The sequence below is a fragment of the Lithobates pipiens genome, unplaced genomic scaffold (genome assembly GCF_037356315.1).
Source record: "Lithobates pipiens isolate NorthernLeopardFrog02 unplaced genomic scaffold, aLitPip1_a1.2 Scaffold_19, whole genome shotgun sequence".
Taxonomy (NCBI): domain Eukaryota; kingdom Metazoa; phylum Chordata; class Amphibia; order Anura; family Ranidae; genus Lithobates; species Lithobates pipiens.
The window spans coordinates 593,558,772-593,579,320 of record NW_027507764.1 but is presented as its reverse complement, the minus strand read 5'-3'; the positions used below and the strand labels follow the sequence as shown (position 1 = coordinate 593,579,320).

The window sequence follows — 20,549 nt, the reverse complement described above, 5'->3', positions numbered from 1 at the left end:
ATAAAGACATGGATGAATGAGCTGGGGGTGGAGGAACTTGCCCAGCCTGCACAGAGTCCTGATCTCACAGTACAACAACCCCACCATAGCATGTTTGGCAGCACACAAGCCCGGGTCATAGAACCCATTAGTAAAGTACCTCCTCAGCTAATGGCCATCATAACATGCATTAAATTCATTAAAGAAAGTCTACCAATGGCTATCATTCTATCATTGCAGCATTTAGTGGAGGGTGAGAAACCAGGGACCGGTATATGGCCCCCGGTTGTAAAATTTTTAGCAGTGAAAAGCAATCCACATTCCTGTCTGTTTTTTTTTTATTTTATTTGGAAATGCCAGTGCCAAAAGCCACATATAATTCATAAAACCTGATAGGATAAAGTTACATTCATAACAAACATATAACTGGAGGTATAAGAAAAAAAAAACACCTCCGGGGGGGAATTTTATTAAAAAAAAAAAAAAAAACAAAAAAAAAAAAACATTCATATAGAAATTTTTTAGTGAAAAGAGTATGTAGATTTGCTCTGTGCAAACGGGACAAAATATATATTTTTTTCCTTTGCTGTGTTTTTCATTGATTTCAAACGGAAAATACAGCTTTTGGCCACTAGATGGCGCTAAACATCATAGGAAATAATTTTAGTACTTATCACCATCTAGTGGCCAAATGCAGTATTTTTGTATTTTAAATCAACGAAAAACATTTGTCCAGCACAGGAAATAGCCCAATAACATTTGTTTTTAGTCCCATTCACATAAAAAGGAGGCTTGGGGGGGGGGGGGGGCGCTGGTGGACTCTTTAAACTTTCACAGGAGGAGCTGCAATGCAAAGTTTGTTTAAATATACCGCATAGTGACCGACATATTTTTTTTTTGTATACATTCAGTTAAAACGCTTGTTATGAATGTAATTTTATCATATCAGGAATTATATGTACATTTTGGTCCTGGCACTTACCAGAATGCAGATGCGCCTCCTTGGATAACAAACGCCCCAGTATTACGAAGTGCAGAGGACTGAAGATCCCTTCTGACAAAGCCACATTTACAAATAATACACTTCTAATAAAATGGCCCCGTATGTTGCCGAATTTGGGGCCCCTTCACACCAATGGGCACGCATTGTGGGCCATAAGTGGTGCATATTTTTTATGCATTGCGCCGTGGAAAAATGCAAACGTGTGTGACATGCGTAGGTCACACTGGAGGAGATTTACTAATGTAGCGCTGGTATTTTTTTAATACCGATGCTAGTATTTTTGTAAATTTAAAGGGGTTGTAAAGGTTCTTTTTTTTATTTTCTAAATAGGTTCCTTTAAGCTAGTGCATTGTTGGTTCACTTACCTTTTCCTTTGCTTTCCTTTCTAAATGTTTTTTTTTTCTTTGTTTTCTTTGTCTGAATTTCTCACTTCCTGTTCCGCCTCAGTAAGCTACTAAAGCGGGAGTCCGCCGGGAGTCCGCGTTTTTTTTTTTTTTTAAAAGACAGCAGCTACAAATACTGCAGCTGCTGACTTTTAAAATAGTGACACTTACCCGCCCAGCGCGCCCGCGATGTCGGCACCCGAAGCCGATCTCTCGATCGTCTCTCAAGTGCTGCTGCCGCCATCTTGGGTATGGGAATCAGGAAGTGGAGCCTTTCGGCTTCATTTCCCGGTTCCCTACTGCGCATGCGCGAGTCACGCTGCGCAATAAGGATGGACCCCGCTGCCTCTGGGATCTGTGTGTTTCCCAGCAGGCAGCGGGGGACTTTCGGAAAGGGGCGTAATCTACGCCCCTTTCTGCAGAGAGCTATCCCGGAAGTGGGTGCAGATACCTGTACTGTACAGGTACCTGCACCCCCCTCCCCCCTGAAAGGTGCCAATTGTGGCGCCGGAGGGGGGGAGGAATCCAATGAGCGGAAGGTCCACTTTAGGGTAAGCTGTTCTGGCTGACTAACCACCGCTCAGATGACGGTGTGAAGTTTACTGAGGAGAAACAGGAAGTGAGAAATTCAGACAAAGGAAAAAAAACATTTAGAAGGGAAATCGAAGGAAAAGGGTAAGTGAACCAACAATGCACTAGCTTAAAGGAACCTATTTAGAAAATAAAAAACGAAGCTTTACAACCCATTTAAGTTTGTCTGAAGCTGCAGTTTGGCTCAGACTAATAATGCTAAAGTTCTGGCTTCTGTACCAGTTCAGCTGGGTTGTGTTAATTTCCACTTGGGTGTGGTTGTTAGGGTTGCCACCCTTTCTTCAAGTCAAACCCGAACACTTTAGCAGTGCATGATTTTTTTTTTATATATATATATATAGTGTAAACTATACATATATTTTGCTATTAAATAACATTTCTAATCATATGAAGTTAATAACAAGAGTCTCCTTTTACATCAGAGTCCACAGAGTTCCCATTTTACATCTGAACTTGCAGAGCTCCCTTTCAAAGTAAGGGGGGACTCTGCAGACTCTGATGGAAGGGAGAACTCTGGGGACTCTAACATAATTCCCACATCCTCTGGGAACCCTGATGTAAGGGGAAACACTGGCCTCTGGTGTAAAGGGGAACTCTGATGTAAGGGGGTGCTCTGAAAACCCTGATTTACCTTAGTGTACTCACTCAGAGGCAGGGGAGAGAAGAGGGGAGACTTCAGTCACAGACAGGGATGGATGGTGAGCTCACTCACCCCTTGGCAGTCAGCACCTCTCATCCAGATGTATCTGAGGCTGCTGGGTTCAAATTTCCAGACCCAACTTTCCTTTTCTGAGGCACAGTGCCAGGGATTGGAGTGTGGGGAAGACACAGAGGGGTAGGGGTGGGGGCAAGAGGTGCAGGTCGAGCCCTCTCTCCTCTCCCATCTGTGTGTGTTTGGGGGGGGGGATTGTTAGTGTTGGTTTTGGGCAGTGTGAAAGAGTGTAACAGACACTCTCAGCTTACTTAGACAACTGCAGCCAGCAACCCTGCTGGGAAGCCATAGTCCAGTCTATATAATGTGTCCGGGTTTCAGGTGGTCTGAAACCCGAACACATGATTCCAAACCCGAACTGTCCGGGTGAATCCTGGACAGGTGGCAACCCTAGTGGTTGTCGCCACCGGTAAGTGTTGGAAAGGCAACTGGCTGAATGCATTGGGTACCCCTTTTACTCAGACACAGCCCGGTGGGAGTGGTCTATCCGCTGTGCATTCTGGGTAAGGGTACTTAAGGTACAGGCGCCATGTTTTTTGGGTTCGTTTTTCCCCAACCTCATGGCCCTCCTGGCCTGAGGTGTGTGCTGCCTAATTCAATGTCTTGGGGGCCGGCTGGCCTGAGGCTCCGCAGCTGAAAAGTAGGCCCAGAAGCTCTACTGATCCAGAGATGATCCTGTGCTGCCTTGCCTGAGGCGAGAAGCCACGCAACTGAAGGATCCAGGGGAGGACTTTTTTCGGAAGAGGACCGAGCAACAAGGCTGGTGCCTCATGGAGAAGCCTGGAGACTCAGGTGGAGGACGCATCCTGGGTTGTCTACCACACAGTATCACCAGGTCGGCTGAAAGAATCAGGTAGGGTGGGGAAACTCTTTAACTTTGCAACCAGAAGCTTATCGTGCCTTCCTGTGGCAGAGACTTTCATTGAACAAATCATCGGCTGCTAGGTCAGTGAGAGAGGCCTATCCGGTGGCTGTTGGAAATTGTTTGTCCTCTGGATCAGGGAAGTACCTTTAACCAGTTCCCGACCGGCGCACGCCGATGTTCGTCGGCAGAATGGCACGGGCAGACATACTGGCGTACAGGTACGTCCATTTTAAAATGCCGCCCTGCGGGCTTGCTTTCCGGTCGGGACCCCCGTGAGTCCGGTCGTGGGACCCGCGGACTCGATCGCCGTGGAGATACCCGCGATCGCCTCACAGGGCGGCTGAACGGGGAGATGCCGTTGTAAACAGCATCTCCCCATTCTGCCTAGCAACAAGTGACGCTGATCTCTGCTCCATGTGATTGGAGCAGAGATCAGTGTTCACTAACACAAAGCCCAGCCCCCCACAGTTAGTAACACGCCCCTAGGAACACTTAACCCCTACACTGCCACCCACTGGTTAACCCCTTCACTGCCAGTGTCATTTACACAGGAATCACTGCATTTGTATAGCACTGATTGCTGTATAAATGACAATGCTCCCAAAAATGTGTCAAAAATGTCCGATGTGTCCGCCATAATGTCGCAGTCACAATAAAAAAAAATCGCTGATGGCCGCTATTACTAGTAAAAAAATTATTAATAAAAATGCCATAAAACTATCCCCTATTTTGTAAACGCTATAACTTTTGCACAAACCAATCAATAATCGCTTATTGCAATTTTTTTTTTTTTTTACCAAAAATATGTAGAAGAATACGTATCGGCCTAAACTGAGGGAAAAAAACGTTTTTTTTTATATATTTTTGGGGGATATTTATTATAACAAAAAGTAAAAAAATAATGCGTTTATTTCAAAATTGTCGCTCTATTTTTGTTTATAGCGCAAAAAATAAAAACCGCAGGGGTGATCAAATACCACCAAAAGAAAGCTCTATTTGTGGGGAAAAAAGGACGTCGATTTTGTTTGGGAGCCACGTCGCACGACCGCGCAATTGTCAGTTAAAGCGACGCAGTGCCGAATCGCAAAAAAGTGCTCTGGTCTTTGACCAGCAAAATGGTCCGGTCTGTAAGTGGTTAACACCAAAACTACAAAAGGTACCCGAATTCGCCTTATCCTCTACCCCTCTATTGCAAAAGTGTGTGTTTTTGTTAAATAAATATCCAGAAAAAAGGACTAAGTGTCGGAGCACTATTCTTTGACCAACCCTTTTTACGGGACCCCTAGGACGGACCCCTAGTACGGACACAGTGGACAGGTGAGGTAGCGGTAAGCCCAACAAAAACCAGCAGCTCCTTCGGGGGTCAGTGCTACATTAAAAATGGAGCACACAGAACAAGGCCGTCTTTAATATTGATTGGGCCCTGGGCAAAAATTTGCTTAGGGCCCCCCTCCCCCCATGCAATTTCGCTCTCCACCTTCTCTGAGACATACAGTAAATAGCAGCTGGACTTAAAATCAGTTTACTGTATCAGATCAGGCAGCGATTGCGATTGGTTGCCAGAGGTTACAGCATATCATTACTGCTTACTGACTGGTTGCTAGAGGTTACAGCACTCCTTAAGGCTCACTGATTAGTTGCTAGAGGTTACAGCACATGATTTCGGCTTGTTGATTGGCTGCTAGAGATTACTGTACAGTAATACTGATCACTGGTTGCTGTAGGTTACAGCACATCATCTCCTCACTGCAGGGGGCATGATATACATATGAATGCTGCCTTTATTTACATATCAGTGCCGTTGGCCTCAGCTATTTACATATGCATGTCACTGTTATTTGCATATGAATGCTGGTTATTTACATGTAAACACAGGGTCTGCAGGTGAGTCGTCTGTACACAACAACAGGACTAAAATCTCAAGGGACAAGGGAATGTAAACTGGGACAGTTGGCAAGTATGAGGCAGCTGCTTTGGACCCCACAACAATGACAGGGCCCAGGGCAGCTGCCCCTTTTGCCCTGCCTTAAAGCGGGAGTCCGCGTTTTTTTTTTTTTTTTTAAAAGCCAGCAGCTACAAATACTGCAGCTGCTGACTTTTAAAATAATGACACTTACCCGCCCAGCGCGCCCGCGATGTCGGCACCCGAAGCCGATCTCTCGATCGTCTCTCGGGTGCTGCCGCCGCCATCTTGGGTATGGGAATCAGGAAGTGGAGCCTTTCGGCTTCATTTCCCGGTTCCCTACTGCGCATGCGCGAGCCGCGCTGCGCAATAAGGATGGTCCCCGCTGCCTCTGGGATCTGTGTGTTTCCCAGCAGGCAGCGGGGGACTTTCGGAAAGGGGCGTAATCTACGCCCCTTTCCACAGAGAGCTATCCCGGAAGTGGGTGCAGATACCTGTACTGTACAGGTACCTGCACCCCCCTCCCCCCTGAAAGGTGCCAATTGTGGCGCCGGAGGGGGGGGAGGGTTCCAATGAGCGGAAGGTCCACTTTAGGGTGGACCTCCGCTTTAAAGACGGCCCTGACACAGAATCTGGTGCAGCTTCTAACTTCAGCTTCTTCAGTGAAGCTTTGACTATAAAACCTGGAAGCTGATTGGTTTCTATGCAGAGCTCTGCACCAGCTCCTGTGTGCTCCACTTTTAGTCAATCTTCCCTATAGAGAACAATTGTGTCCATCAAAGACGGTCAACACACACGGAGTGAACAAAACCCTAAACTGAAGGTTCCAAAATCCAAAATAAACACGCACAAGACATGTTCTGGTAGGCTTTCCACGTAGACCCGGCCTGGTACCTACCTGTGCTGTTTGGAGGTCTCTCTGGGTCCTGCACGGACAGCATTATGGTTCTTGTCTCGTTGAGTTCCTGAAAGGCGATGGTGTACAGGCCGCTATCCTCGGGACGAAGGACTCGGAGGAGGAGCGAGGCGTTCTCTGAGAAGAACATGGTTCTGTGCCGGTACTTCTCCACCACAAAACTATAATCCTGGCACAGCTTCATGGAGGGCGCCGTGTTTCCTCCACAGGGGCTCAGCTCAGAAAACACCACGATAGACATCTGGAAGCTCCATATGACCCTCAGAGTGAGCGGAGGGTGAGGCAGGACATAGGTGACCGGCAGCAGCACCGATTCTCCAGCTTTGGCCCATACGGGCTCCTGGGGGACCAGAATGACGTGGGCCCCGGTCACACCTGGAACGAGAGGACCGGCATGCTGTCAACCAATGAGGAAAATGATTCTTGGGTCCAATGGAATTTAAATTATTGAAGGCTTCAGAGAGCCATGGCGGGCCCCAGTGAACACATCAAAGTTTAACAGTCTTGCAAGGGCCCCAGACATGAGATCCAACAGCTATGGTATGGTCCTTATGGCTCTACCAGTCAGGAGCATGTGGAACCATTCATAACAGACCATACAAAAATGTCTGCTGTGATCCACTTCACTATTCCGCTCTGTACAAGCTGAGCCAGAGGCGGGCCAGACACAATGTTTTTGGGGGTATCAGACGCTGGACTCTATATAATCCACAGTACATGTACTGCAACAGGGCGGCTCATACAGCATAACCTACCTGTACATGGTGACATTCTTCCAGGTGCAGGGTGGAAGCACAGCAGGACTTAGTCAGCAGCTCCCAGCCAAGGATTCATGGCCAGGACCTGCTGATCGTCTGTGTCTAATCACAGCCCAGATCCCTGTGTTGACAATCAACACAGAGCTCTAAATAGAGGGAACAATCTCTTTGTTTCTTATCCCTGCAAACCAGGGATAAGAAACAAAGACATCTTTAGCAAAAAGCAGCACATATCACACACATTACACATTGTTAGGCACACATTTAACCCTTTAACCCTAAATGATTGCCCCTGTAATGTGCTCTTTTGCCTCGATCGCCCCTGTAATGTGCTCTTTTGCCTCGATCCCTCCTGTAATGTACTCTTTTGCCTCGATCCCCCTGTAGTGTGCTTTTTTGCCTCAATCCCCCCTGTAATGTGCTCTTTTGCGTCAATTCCCCCTGTAGTGTGCTCTTTTGCCTCGAACACTCCTGTAGTGTACTCTTTTGCCTCGATTCCCCCTTTAGTGTTCTCTTTTGCCTCGATCCCTCCTGTAGTGTACTCTTTTGCCTCAATCCCCCCTGTAGTGTGCTCTTTTGCCTCGATCCCTCCTGTAGTGTACTCTTTTGCCTCAATCCCCCCTGTAATGTGCTCTTTTGCCTCGATCCCCCCTGTAGTGTGCTCTTTTGCCTCGATTCCCCCTGTAGTGTGCTCTTTTGCCTCGATCCCCCCTGTAGTGTGCTCTTTTGCCTCGATTCCCCCTTTAGTGTGCTCTTTTGCCTCGATCCCTCCTGTAGTGTACTCTTTTGCCTCCATCCCCCCTGTAGTGGGCTCTTTTGCCTCAATCCCCCTGTAGTGTGCTCTTTTCTCTCGATTCCCCCTGTAGTGTGCTCTTTTGCCTCGATCCCTCCTGTAGTGTGCTCTTTTGCCTCGATCCCTCCTGTAGTGTACTCTTTTGCCTCCACCCCCCCTGTAGTGGGCTCTTTTGCCTCAATCCCCCCTGTAGTGTGCTCTTTTCTCTCGATTCCCCCTGTAGTGTGCTCTTTTGCCTCGATCCCTCCTGTAGTGTGCTCTTTTGCCTCGATCCCTCCTGTAGTGTACTCTTTTGCCTCGATTCCCCCTTTAGTGTGCTCTTTTGCCTCGATCCCTCCTGTAGTGTGCTCTTTTGCCTCGATCCCTCCTGTAGTGTATTCTTTTGCCTCGATTCCCCCTTTAGTGTACTCTTTTGCCTCGATCCCTCCTGTAGTGTACTCTTTTTCCTCGATCCCCCCTGTAGTTTGCTCTTTTGCCTCGATCCCTCTAGTAGTGTGCTCTTTTACCTCAATCCCCCCTGTAATGTGATCTTTTGCCTTGATCGCCCCTGTAGTGTGCTCTTTTGCCTCGATCGCCCCTGTAGTGTGCTCTTTTGCCTCGATCGCCCCTGTAGTGTGCTCTTTTGCCTCAATGCTTCCTGTAATGTGCTCTTCTGCCTCCATCCCCCCTGTAGTGTGCTCTTTTGCCTCCATCCCCCTGTAATGTGCTCTTTTGCCTCCATCCCCCATGTAGTGTGCTCTTTTGCCCCCATCCCCCCTGTAATGTGCTCTTTTGCCTCTGTCCCCCATGTAGTGTGCTCTTTTGCCTCAACCCCCCCTGTAATGTGCTCTTTTGCCTCCATCCCCCCTGTAGTGTGCTCTTTTGCCTCCATCCCCCCTGTAATGTGCTCTTTTGCCTCCATCCCCCATGTAGTGTGCTCTTTTGCCTCCATCCCCCCTGTAATGTGCTCTTTTGCCTCAATCCCCCATGTAGTGTGCTCTTTTGCCTCCATCCCCCCTGTAATGTGCTCTTTTTCCTCCATCCCCCATGTAATGTGCTCTTTTGCCTCCATCCCCCCTGTAATGTGCTCTTTTGCCTCCATCCCCCATGTAATGTGCTCTTTTGCCTCCATCCCCCCTGTAGTGTGCTCTTTTGCCTCGATCGCCCCTGTAGTGTGCTCTTTTGCCTCGATCGCCCCTGTAGTGTGCTCTTTTGCCTCAATGCTGCCTGTAATGTGCTCTTCTGCCTCCATCCCCCATGTAGTGTGCTCTTTTGCCTCCATCCCCCCTGTAATGTGCTCTTTTGCCTCAACCCCCCCTGTAATGTGCTCTTTTGCCTCCATCCCCCCTGAAGTGTGCTCTTTTGCCTCCATCCCCCCTGTAATGTGCTCTTTTGCCTCCATCCCCCCTGTAGTGTGCTCTTTTGCTTCAATCCCCCTGTAGTTTGCTCTTTTGCCTCGATCGCCCTGTAATGTGCTCTTTTGCCTCCATCCCCCCTGTAGTGTGCTCTTTTGCTTCAATCCCCCTGTAGTTTGCTCTTTTGCCTCGATCGCCCTGTAATGTGCTCTTTTGCCTCGATCACCCCTGTAGTGTGCTCTTTTGCCTCCATCCCCCCTGTAGTGTGCTCTTTTGCCTCCACCCCCCCTGTAATGTGCTCTTCTGCCTACATCCCCCTGTAGTGTGCTCTTTTGCCTCAATCCCCCCTGTAATGTGCTCTTTTGCCTCCATCCCCCCTGTAGTGTGCTCTTTTGCCTCCATCCCCCCTGTAATGTGCTCTTTTGCCTCGATCGCCCCTGTAGTGTGCTCTTCTGCCTACATCCCCCCTGTAGTGTGCTCTTTTGCCTCGATCCCTCCTGTAGTGTACTCTTTTTCCTCGACCCCCCCTGTAGTTTGCTCTTTTGCCTCGATCCCTCTAGTAGTGTGCTCTTTTACCTCAATCCCCCCTGTAATGTGATCTTTTGCCTTGATCGCCCCTGTAGTGTGCTCTTTTGCCTCGATCCCCCCTGTAGTGTGCTCTTTTGCCTCGATCGCCCCTGTAGTGTGCTCTTTTGCCTCGATCGCCCCTGTAGTGTGCTCTTTTGCCTCAATGCTGCCTGTAATGTGCTCTTCTGCCTCCATCCCCCATGTAGTGTGCTCTTTTGCCTCCATCCCCCCTGTAATGTGCTCTTTTGCCTCCATCCCCCATGTAGTGTGCTCTTTTGCCTCCATCCCCCCTGTAATGTGCTCCTTTGCCTCTGTCCCCCATGTAGTGTGCTCTTTTGCCTCAACCCCCCCTGTAATGTGCTCTTTTGCCTCCATCCCCCCTGTAGTGTGCTCTTTTACCTCCATCCCCCCTGTAATGTGCTCTTTTGCCTCCATCCCCCATGTAGTGTGCTCTTTTGCCTCCATCCCCCCTGTAATGTGCTCTTTTGCCTCCATCCCCCATGTAATGTGCTCTTTTGCCTCCATCCCCCCTGTAGTGTGCTCTTTTGCCTCGATCGCCCCTGTAGTGTGCTCTTTTGCCTCGATCGCCCCTGTAGTGTGCTCTTTTGCCTCAATTCTGCCTGTAATGTGCTCTTCTGCCTCCATCCCCCATGTAGTGTGCTCTTTTGCCTCCATCCCCCCTGTAATGTGCTCTTTTGCCTCAACCCCCCCTGTAATGTGCTCTTTTGCCTCCATCCCCCCTGAAGTGTGCTCTTTTGCCTCCATCCCCCCTGTAATGTGCTCTTTGCCTCCATCCCCCATGTAGTGTGCTCTTTTGCCTCCATCCCCCCTGTAATGTGCTCTTTTGCCTCCATCCCCCCTGTAGTGTGCTCTTTTGCTTCAATCCCCCTGTAGTTTGCTCTTTTGCCTCGATCGCCCTGTAATGGGCTCTTTTGCCTCGATCACCCCTGTAGTGTGCTCTTTTGCCTCCATCCCCCCTGTAGTGTGCTCTTTTGCCTCCACCCCCCCTGTAATGTGCTCTTCTGCCTACATCCCCCTGTAGTGTGCTCTTTTGCCTCAATCCCCCCTGTAATGTGCTCTTTTGCCTCCACCCCCCATGTAGTGTGTTCTTTTGCCTCCACCCCCGCTGTAATGTGCTCTTTTGCCTCCATCCCCCCTGTAGTGTGCTCTTTTGCCTCCATCCCCCCTGTAGTGTGCTCTTTTGCCTCCATCCCCCCTGTAGTGTGCTCTTTTGCCTCCATCCCCCCTGTAGTGTGCTCTTTTGCCTCCATCCCCCCTGTAATGTGCTCTTTTGCCTCCATCCCCCCTGTAATGTGCTCTTTTGCCTCCATCCCCCCTGTAATGTGCTCTTTTGCCTCGATCACCCCTGTAGTGTGCTCTTTTGCCTCGATCACCCCTGTAGTGTGCTCTTTTGCCTCGATCGCCCCTGTAGTGTGCTCTTCTGCCTACATCCCCCCTGTAGTGTGCTCTTTTGCCTCGATCCCCCTGTAGTGTGCTCTTTTGCCTCAATCCCCCCTGTAATGTGCTCTTTTGCCTCCATCCCCCCTGTAATGTTCTCTTCTGCCTCCATCCCCCCTATAGTGTGCTCTTTGGCCTCCATCCCCCCTGTAGTGTGCTCTTTTGCCTCCATCCCCCTGTAGTGTGCTCTTTTGCCTCCATCCCCCCTGTAATGTGCTCTTTTGCCTCGATCGCCCCTGTAGTGTGCTCTTCTGCCTACATCCCCCCTGTAGTGTGCTCTTTTGCCTCGATCCCTCCTGTAGTGTACTCTTTTTCCTCGATCCCCCCTGTAGTTTGCTCTTTTGCCTCGATCCCTCTAGTAGTGTGCTCTTTTGCCTCAATCCCCCCTGTAATGTGATCTTTTGCCTTGATCGCCCCTGTAGTGTGCTCTTTTGCCTCGATCCCCCCTGTAGTGTGCTCTTTTGCCTCGATCGCCCCTGTAGTGTGCTCTTTTGCCTCGATCGCCCCTGTAGTGTGCTCTTTTGCCTCAATGCTGCCTGTAATGTGCTCTTCTGCCTCCATCCCCCATGTAGTGTGCTCTTTTGCCTCCATCCCCCCTGTAATGTGCTCTTTTGCCTCCATCCCCCATGTAGTGTGCTCTTTTGCCTCCATCCCCCCTGTAATGTGCTCCTTTGCCTCTGTCCCCCATGTAGTGTGCTCTTTTGCCTCAACCCCCCCTGTAATGTGCTCTTTTGCCTCCATCCCCCCTGTAGTGTGCTCTTTTACCTCCATCCCCCCTGTAATGTGCTCTTTTGCCTCCATCCCCCATGTAGTGTGCTCTTTTGCCTCCATCCCCCCTGTAATGTGCTCTTTTGCCTCCATCCCCCATGTAATGTGCTCTTTTGCCTCCATCCCCCCTGTAGTGTGCTCTTTTGCCTCGATCGCCCCTGTAGTGTGCTCTTTTGCCTCGATCGCCCCTGTAGTGTGCTCTTTTGCCTCAATTCTGCCTGTAATGTGCTCTTCTGCCTCCATCCCCCATGTAGTGTGCTCTTTTGCCTCCATCCCCCCTGTAATGTGCTCTTTTGCCTCAACCCCCCCTGTAATGTGCTCTTTTGCCTCCATCCCCCCTGAAGTGTGCTCTTTTGCCTCCATCCCCCCTGTAATGTGCTCTTTGCCTCCATCCCCCATGTAGTGTGCTCTTTTGCCTCCATCCCCCCTGTAATGTGCTCTTTTGCCTCCATCCCCCCTGTAGTGTGCTCTTTTGCTTCAATCCCCCTGTAGTTTGCTCTTTTGCCTCGATCGCCCTGTAATGGGCTCTTTTGCCTCGATCACCCCTGTAGTGTGCTCTTTTGCCTCCATCCCCCCTGTAGTGTGCTCTTTTGCCTCCACCCCCCCTGTAATGTGCTCTTCTGCCTACATCCCCCTGTAGTGTGCTCTTTTGCCTCAATCCCCCCTGTAATGTGCTCTTTTGCCTCCACCCCCCATGTAGTGTGTTCTTTTGCCTCCACCCCCGCTGTAATGTGCTCTTTTGCCTCCATCCCCCCTGTAGTGTGCTCTTTTGCCTCCATCCCCCCTGTAGTGTGCTCTTTTGCCTCCATCCCCCCTGTAGTGTGCTCTTTTGCCTCCATCCCCCCTGTAGTGTGCTCTTTTGCCTCCATCCCCCCTGTAATGTGCTCTTTTGCCTCCATCCCCCCTGTAATGTGCTCTTTTGCCTCCATCCCCCCTGTAATGTGCTCTTTTGCCTCGATCACCCCTGTAGTGTGCTCTTTTGCCTCGATCACCCCTGTAGTGTGCTCTTTTGCCTCGATCGCCCCTGTAGTGTGCTCTTCTGCCTACATCCCCCCTGTAGTGTGCTCTTTTGCCTTGATCCCCCTGTAGTGTGCTCTTTTGCCTCAATCCCCCCTGTAATGTGCTCTTTTGCCTCCATCCCCCCTGTAATGTTCTCTTCTGCCTCCATCCCCCCTATAGTGTGCTCTTTGGCCTCCATCCCCCCTGTAGTGTGCTCTTTTGCCTCCATCCCCCTGTAGTGTGCTCTTTTGCCTCCATCCCCCCTGTAATGTGCTCTTTTGCCTCCATCCCCCCTGTAGTGTGCTCTTTTGCCTCCATCCCCCCTGTAGTGTGCTCTTTTGCCTCCATCCCCCCTGTAATGTGCTCTTTTGCCTCAATCCCCCTGTAATGTGCTCTTTTGCCTCGATCGCCCCTGTAGTGTGCTCTTTTGCCTCCATCCCCTATGTAGTGTTTTCTTTTGCCTCCACCCCCCCCCCCCTGTAATGTGCTCTTTTGCCTCCATCCCCCCTGTAGTGTGCTCTTTTGCCTCCATCCCCCCTGTAATGTTCTCTTCTGCCTCCATCCCCCCTATAGTTTGCTCTTTTGCCTCCATCCCCCTGTAGTGTGCTCTTTTGCCTCCATCCCCCCCTGTAGTGTGCTCTTTTGCCTCCACCCGCCCCCGGTAGTTTGCCCTTTTGCCTCCATCCCCCCCGGTAGTTTGCCCTTTTGCCTCTATTCCCCCTGTATTGCGCCCTTTCTGTCAATTTGTCTTTGATTTATGGCGTGTTTTCTTATTGATTAACAATGATTTTATTGAAAGAACTAATGAATATATGTTTAATATAATTCTTGAGAGTAGGTGCATGAATTGGGTCAGGCTGGAAGGGGCCCCATGCATTTCTTTCCCAGGGGCCCATGATGCTATTAAGATAGCCCTGAAGCCAAGGCCCAGTAGTGGGGAGGCCACGGCTTACTACTAATCTGGAGCATGCATGTAGTGGGCTGCCCTACTGCAATCCCCCTCTTGTCCCAGCCCTGACTCTGTGCCCAGGTTGTCCTGGAACCACCCCCTCTCCCCCAGCCTGTGATTGGATAGTAAAAGGAGAAGCAGCAGACTGATGAGCGCGTCTCTCTGATGTTCTGCTCTCTCCTCCTATCAGCATGCACATGAACTGATTGACTCTTTGTCCTGCTTCTCCTTCTGGCACTAGAATGGACCTTCTCAACTTTTTCACCCCAGAAGAACCCTAAAATCATTTTCAGGTCTTGGGGAAACCCAGCTGTTACCTTGTAAAAGTAGCAGTGATAACATCACTGTGTCAGAGCTGTGGGAGGGGCCCAGAAGGCTCCACCCACTACAGACTTTCTCAAGAGGGGCGGAGACAAGACTGGTCCCCCTGCACAAGGAGAGAGAGCAGAGCTGTGGGAGGGGCCAATCAGGCTCCACCCACTAAAGTTTTTTCTACAGGAAGGGGCGGAGAAGACAAGACCAGTCATCCTGCACAAGGAGAGAGAGCAGTGCTGTGGGAGGGGTCCAACAGGCTCCACTCACTACAGAAAACTACAGGAGGGGGCGGTGACGAGACTGGTCCCCCTGCACAAAACAAAAGCAGAGCTGTGGGGGCGGGCCAACAGGCTCCACTCACTACAAAAACCTACAGGAGGGGCGGAGACAAGACCGGTCCCCCTGCAAAAGTACAGAGAGCAACGCTATGGGATGGGCCCAGCAAGGCTCCACCCACTACAGGAGGGGGCGGAGATGAGCAGTCCCCCTAAACAAGGAGAGAGAGCAGAGCTGTGGGAGGGGCCAGCAAGGCTCCACCCACTACAGGAGCAGTCGGAGACAAGAGCATTCCCCCTGCACATGGAGAGACAGCAGAGCTGTGGGAGGGGCCAGCAAGGCTCCACCTACTACCGAAAACTACAGGAGGAGGCGGAGACAAGAGGAGTCCCCCTGAACAAAGAGAGGGAGCAGAGCTGTGGGAGGGGCCAGCAAGCTCCACCCACTACAGACAAACTACAGGTGGGGGCGGAGACAAAAGCAGTCCTCCTGCAGAAGGAGAGAGAGAGCAGAGCTGTGGGAGGGGCCAGAAATGCTCCACCCACTATAGAAAATGACAGAAGGGGGCGGAGACAAGAGCAGTCCCCCTGCACAAGGAGAGACAGCAGAGCTGTGGGAGGGGACAGCAAGGCTCCACCTACTACCAAAAACTACAGGAGGAGGCGGGAGACAAGAGCAGTCCCCCTGAACAAACTGAGGGAGCAGAGCTGTGGGAGGGGCCAGCAAGCTCCACCCACTACAGACAAACTACAGGTGGGGGCGGAGACAAAAGCAGTCCTCCTGCAGAAGGAGAGAGAGAGAGCAGAGCTGTGGGAGGGGCCAGAAATGCTCCACTCACTATAGAAAATGACAGAAGGGGGCGGAGACAAGAGCAGTCCCCCTGCACAAGGAGAGAGAGCAGAGCTGTGGGAGGGGCCAGAAATGCTCCACCCACTATAGAAAATGACAGAAGGGGCGGAGACAAGAGCAGTCCCCCTGCACAAGGAGAGAGAGAGAGAGAGCAGAGCTGTGGGAGTGGCCAGCAGGACTCCACCCACTACAAAAAAAACGACAGGAGGGGGGCGGAGACAAGAGCAGTCCCCCTGAACAAACTGAGGGAGCAGAGCTGTGGGAGGGGCCAGCAAGCTCCACCCACTACAGACAAACTACAGGTGGGGGCGGAGACAAAAGCAGTCCTCCTGCAGAAGGAGAGAGAGCAGAGCTGTGGGAGGGGCCAAAAATGCTCCACCCACTATAGAAAATGACAGAAGGGGCGTAGACAAGAGCAGTCCCCCTGCACAAGGAGAGAGAGAGAGAGAGAGAGAGAGAGAGAGCAGAGCTGTGGGAGTGGCCAGCAGGACTCCACCCACTACAAAAAAAAAACGACAGGAGGGGGGCGGAGACAAGAGCAGTCCCCCTGCACAAGGAGAGAGGGCGGCAGTGAGCGGTGCAGTGGGAACTTTTTTGGATACACTTGAATGTAACTATAAATCACTGGACAGATGTTGACGTCTCTGCGGAGAGAGGGGGAGGGGGGAATCACTCTGCAGTCCGTGTAATCTGATCTCCCTGCATTTTATTCTATTTCAGAGCCTCCATAATGCCCTTCGAGGAGCAGTTTTGTCCTGTATACATAATCTATATAATTACTATACAGTTTGCACACCGCTGACCCCCCGTTACGTGACCCGCAGCTGGGAACTCCCCCGACGCTTGCTCGGGTTTATGTCTGCAGGAAGTGCGCTGCTAGAGAGAATGTAACAAAATATGAAGAGAAGTAGTCAGAGAATGTATAGCGGGGTCAGTTCCCATTCCGCCCGCTGTGTATTGTTAGTAAACGTGTGGGAAATGTTCAGACAGGGAACCCGAGAATTCCAGCGATGGGACTCAAATCAATGCCTGGGAGGTGGGGGAGGGTGACCATGGAAGGAACTCCCCCCTCCCCCACCATCCCAGGGGCCACACTCGCTTTCACTAATGACCTCCACAGCAGGCGGGCCCCTTGAAACCCGACACATACACATTCCATACACCAGCCCATGAGGCTCCCACCATCAGGGTCGGGACTAGGTATGAAGGCCAAAGGGCCCCCTTCCGTCCCCCCCCCCCCCCAAGGCCAGAGTGTCCCCACCCATCAAAGCGAAAGTGCCCCCAAAGAATAGAATAGCAAATAATGGAATAGAATATAATAGAATAAAACCAAATGGAACAGAATAAAATAGAAACAAATAGAATAAGAGAATATAAAATAAAATAAAAAAGATGAGAATAGAATGAGACAGAATATAAAATAAAAGAATAGAATAAAAAAAGAAGAGAATAGACTAAAACAGAATAGAATAGAAAATGAAAGAATACAATAGAATCAAATAGAACATCTTCTGAAATTCTAATTTTGAGTCAATACGAAAATAGCAAATATATTAAAGAAGATAATAGAAAAATAAAAGAATAGAATAAAATATAATAAAACAGAATGGAATAGAAGAGAAGAGATAAGACTAACATAGAATAGAAAATAAAGAATAGGATAAAACAGAAAAGAACAGAAAATGAAAGATTAGAAAAAAAGAATAGAAAAATTAGAAGAATAGAATAGAACAAAATAGAACAAATAGCCATCTTCCTAAGTTAAAAATTTGATTTGATTTGAAAATAACTAATATATTATAGAAAATAATAGAAAACAAAAGAATGGAATAAAATAGAATAAGAAAAAAAAATAGAGTAAAACAGAATAGAACAGAAAATGAAAGAATATAAAAATAAAAAAGAATAGAATAAAATAGAACAAAATATAGCCGTCCTGCAAAATTAGAATTTTGAATTGATTTGAAAATAACAAATATATTATAGAAAATAATAGAAAACAAAAGAATAGAATAGAATTAAAAAAAGAATAGAATACAACAGAATATAATAGACCAGAAAATTATAGAATAAAAAATAAAAGAATAGAATAGAATAAAATAGAACAAAATATAGCCGTCCTGCAAAATTAGAATTTTGAATTAATTCGAAAATAACAAATATATTAAAGAAGATAATAGAAAAATAAAAGAATAGAATAAAATATAATAAAACATAATGGAATAGGATAGAGGAGATAAGAATAACATAGAATAGAAAATAAAGAATAGGATAAAAAAAGAATAGAACAGAAAATGAAAGAATAGAAAATTAGAAGAATAGAATAAAATAGAACAAAATATAGCCGTCCTGTAAAATTTGAATTTTGAATTGATTTGAAAATAACAAATATATTATAGAAAATAATAGAAAACAAGAGAATAGAATAGAATTTAAAAAAAGAATAGAATACAACAGAATATAATAGACCAGAAAATGAAAGAATAAAAAATAAAAGAATAGAATAGAATAAAATAGAACAAAATATAGCCGTCCTGCAAAATTTGAATTTTGAATTAATTTGAAAATAACAAATATATTAAAGAAGATAATAGAAAAATAAAAGAATAGAATAAAATATAATAAAACATAATGGAATAGGATAGAGGATATAAGAATAACATAGAATAGAAAATAAAGAATAGGATAAAAAAAAAAGAATAGAACAGAAAATGAAAGAATAGAAAATTAGAAGACTAGAATAGAATAAAATAGAACAAAATATAGCCGTCCTGCGAAATTTGAATTTTGAATTGATTTGAAAATAACAAATATATTATAGAAAATAATAGAAAACAAAATAATGGAATAGAATAGAATAAAAAAATAAAAGAATAGAATACAACAGAATATAATAGACCAGAAAATTAAAGAATAAAAAATAAAAGAATAGAATAGAATAAAATAATAAAATAGAACAAATATATACGAAATGTGTAATCGATTTGAAAATAAAAAATATATTATAGATGATAATAGAAAACAAAAGAATGGCATAGAATAGAACAGAACAGAATAGAAAAGAATATAATAAAACAGAAAAGAATAGAATACAACAGAATAGAAGAGAACAGAATTTGAAGGAATAGAAAAAGAATAGAATAGAAGATAAAAGAATAGATTAGAACAGAATAGAATAAAATAGAACAAATACAGCCATCTTCTGAATTCAAGTTTTTGAAATAGGAATCGATTTGAAAATAACTAATATATTCTAGAATAGAATAGGACAAAACAGACAGGAAAAAAATGGAAAATAATAGACTAGAATATAAAGTAATAGCATAGAAAGAATAGAAAAGAATAGAATAGAATAGAAAAGAATAGAATAGAATAGAGTAGAAAATAATAGAAAACAATACATTAGAATAGAATCAAATAGAACAAATATAGCCGTCTTCCAAAATTAGAATTTCCAAATCTGAATCGATTTGTAAAATAATGAATATACGGAAAATAACTGAAACATGTGAATCCGAAACATTCTAACATAACAAATGTGACGAAACTAAAAATATTAACTTAATGAAGGAAGTTGAAAGAAAACATAAACAAAATGTTTCCATTGTGCACATCTCTAGTTAATACCAATCCTGATTGCAGGGTGCACGGTGCACACACCCACGGGGGCGGGCATGGAGGAGGACCCCACAAGGACCCCCGGGGACAATCTTCTGCTCCTCTCCGGTATCGGGAAGGACAGGAAGTCACTTCCTTCCCTCCTCATTGTGACTTCCTGTAAGGTTCCTACAAGACACACATGGAGGCCGGGAAAGAAATGTTCCTTTTGACCCTCAAACTCCCTGCAAATGCCGACCTCTACCACATGGTATTGTTGGCTCCAACCCCTCTGCATCCAGTAAGGACATTGGTGTTTGGTGAAGGTTGGTTGGCCAGGCACAGAGGTGTCGGGAAGAGGTAAGTCATTACACAACAACTGGAGTCGGAATAGGTCATCATCTGCTCTGGTGGCCATCAGATAATTATTGGAAGGTGTATACAGTGTGGAGGGAGTATGAAGAAGGAGCCCCCCCATGTCCAGGTCATCCCCGGGAATAGGGAAAGTCAGGCTGTGTTAGCGCTGTATAAGGTAGGTGGGCACTTACCTAAGAGAAGGGCACCGATGAGAACGCCAAGGGGGGATAGATGAGATCTCAAATACATGGCTTCTGCTGACTGACTGCAGGTTACGAGTGAAGGTGCAAAACCCCTCGCAGGAAGGAAATGGCCCCCCTGCCACTGACACTGTGTATGGCCGGCACAGAGGATGCCCCCCCCCCCCCCCCCACGTTCTATTCTACAAGAAATCAAGCCATTTCCTGTGCAGGTTATTAAAGTCACTATACAAGTTTATAGTATCCTGACACGCAGGGCCATCTTTAATATTGATTGGACCCTGGAAAAACATTTTCTTGACCCCCCCCCCCCCCCCCCCCCCTTCATGAAATTTCACTATCCACCTGCTCTGAGACTTACAATAAATAGCAGCAAGACTCAAAATCAGTTTTCTAAATAAGATCAGGCAGTGATTGTGATTGGTTGCTAGAGGATACAGTGTATCATTACCGCTCACTGACTGGCTGCTAGAGGTTACAGTGCATCATTACCGCTCACTGACTGGCTGCTAGAGGTTACAGTGCATCATTACCGCTCACTGACTGGCTGCTAGAGGTTACAGTGCATCATTACCGCTCACTGACTGGCTGCTAGAGGTTACAGTGTATCATTACTGCTCACTGACTGGTTGCTAGAGGTTACAGTGTATCATTACCGCTCACTGACTGGCTGCTAGAGGTTAGTGTATCATTACCGCTCACTGACTGGCTGCTAGAGGTTACAGTGTATCATTAACACTCACTGACTGGCTGCCAGAGGTTACAGTGTATCATTACCACTCACTGACTGGCTGCTAGAGGTTACAGTGTATCATTACCGCTCACTGACTGGCTGCTAGAGGTTACAGTGTATCATTACCGCTCACTGACTGGCTGCTAGAGGTTACAGTGTATCATTATCGCTCACTGACTGGCTGCTAGAGGTTACAGTGTATCATTACCGCTCACTTACTGGCTTCTAGAGGTTACAGTGTATC

General features: G+C 47.4%; 1 protein-coding gene across 2 annotated transcripts in view; it reads right to left on the bottom strand.

The window, feature by feature from the left end:
• Positions 1-19,662, bottom strand: part of LOC143998424 (uncharacterized) — a 29,441-nt gene extending 9,779 nt beyond the window's left edge. For both annotated transcript variants that reach the window (XM_077493974.1, XM_077493973.1), the window contains exons 1-2: positions 19,564-19,662; positions 6,335-6,727 (exon numbers count right to left, since the gene is read on the bottom strand). In XM_077493974.1, coding sequence (XP_077350100.1) covers positions 6,335-6,727; positions 19,564-19,621 — 451 coding nt within the window. In that variant the 5' untranslated portion in view covers positions 19,622-19,662. The remainder of the gene's footprint in view (positions 1-6,334; positions 6,728-19,563) is intronic.
• Positions 19,663-20,549: the final 887 nt, after the last annotated feature.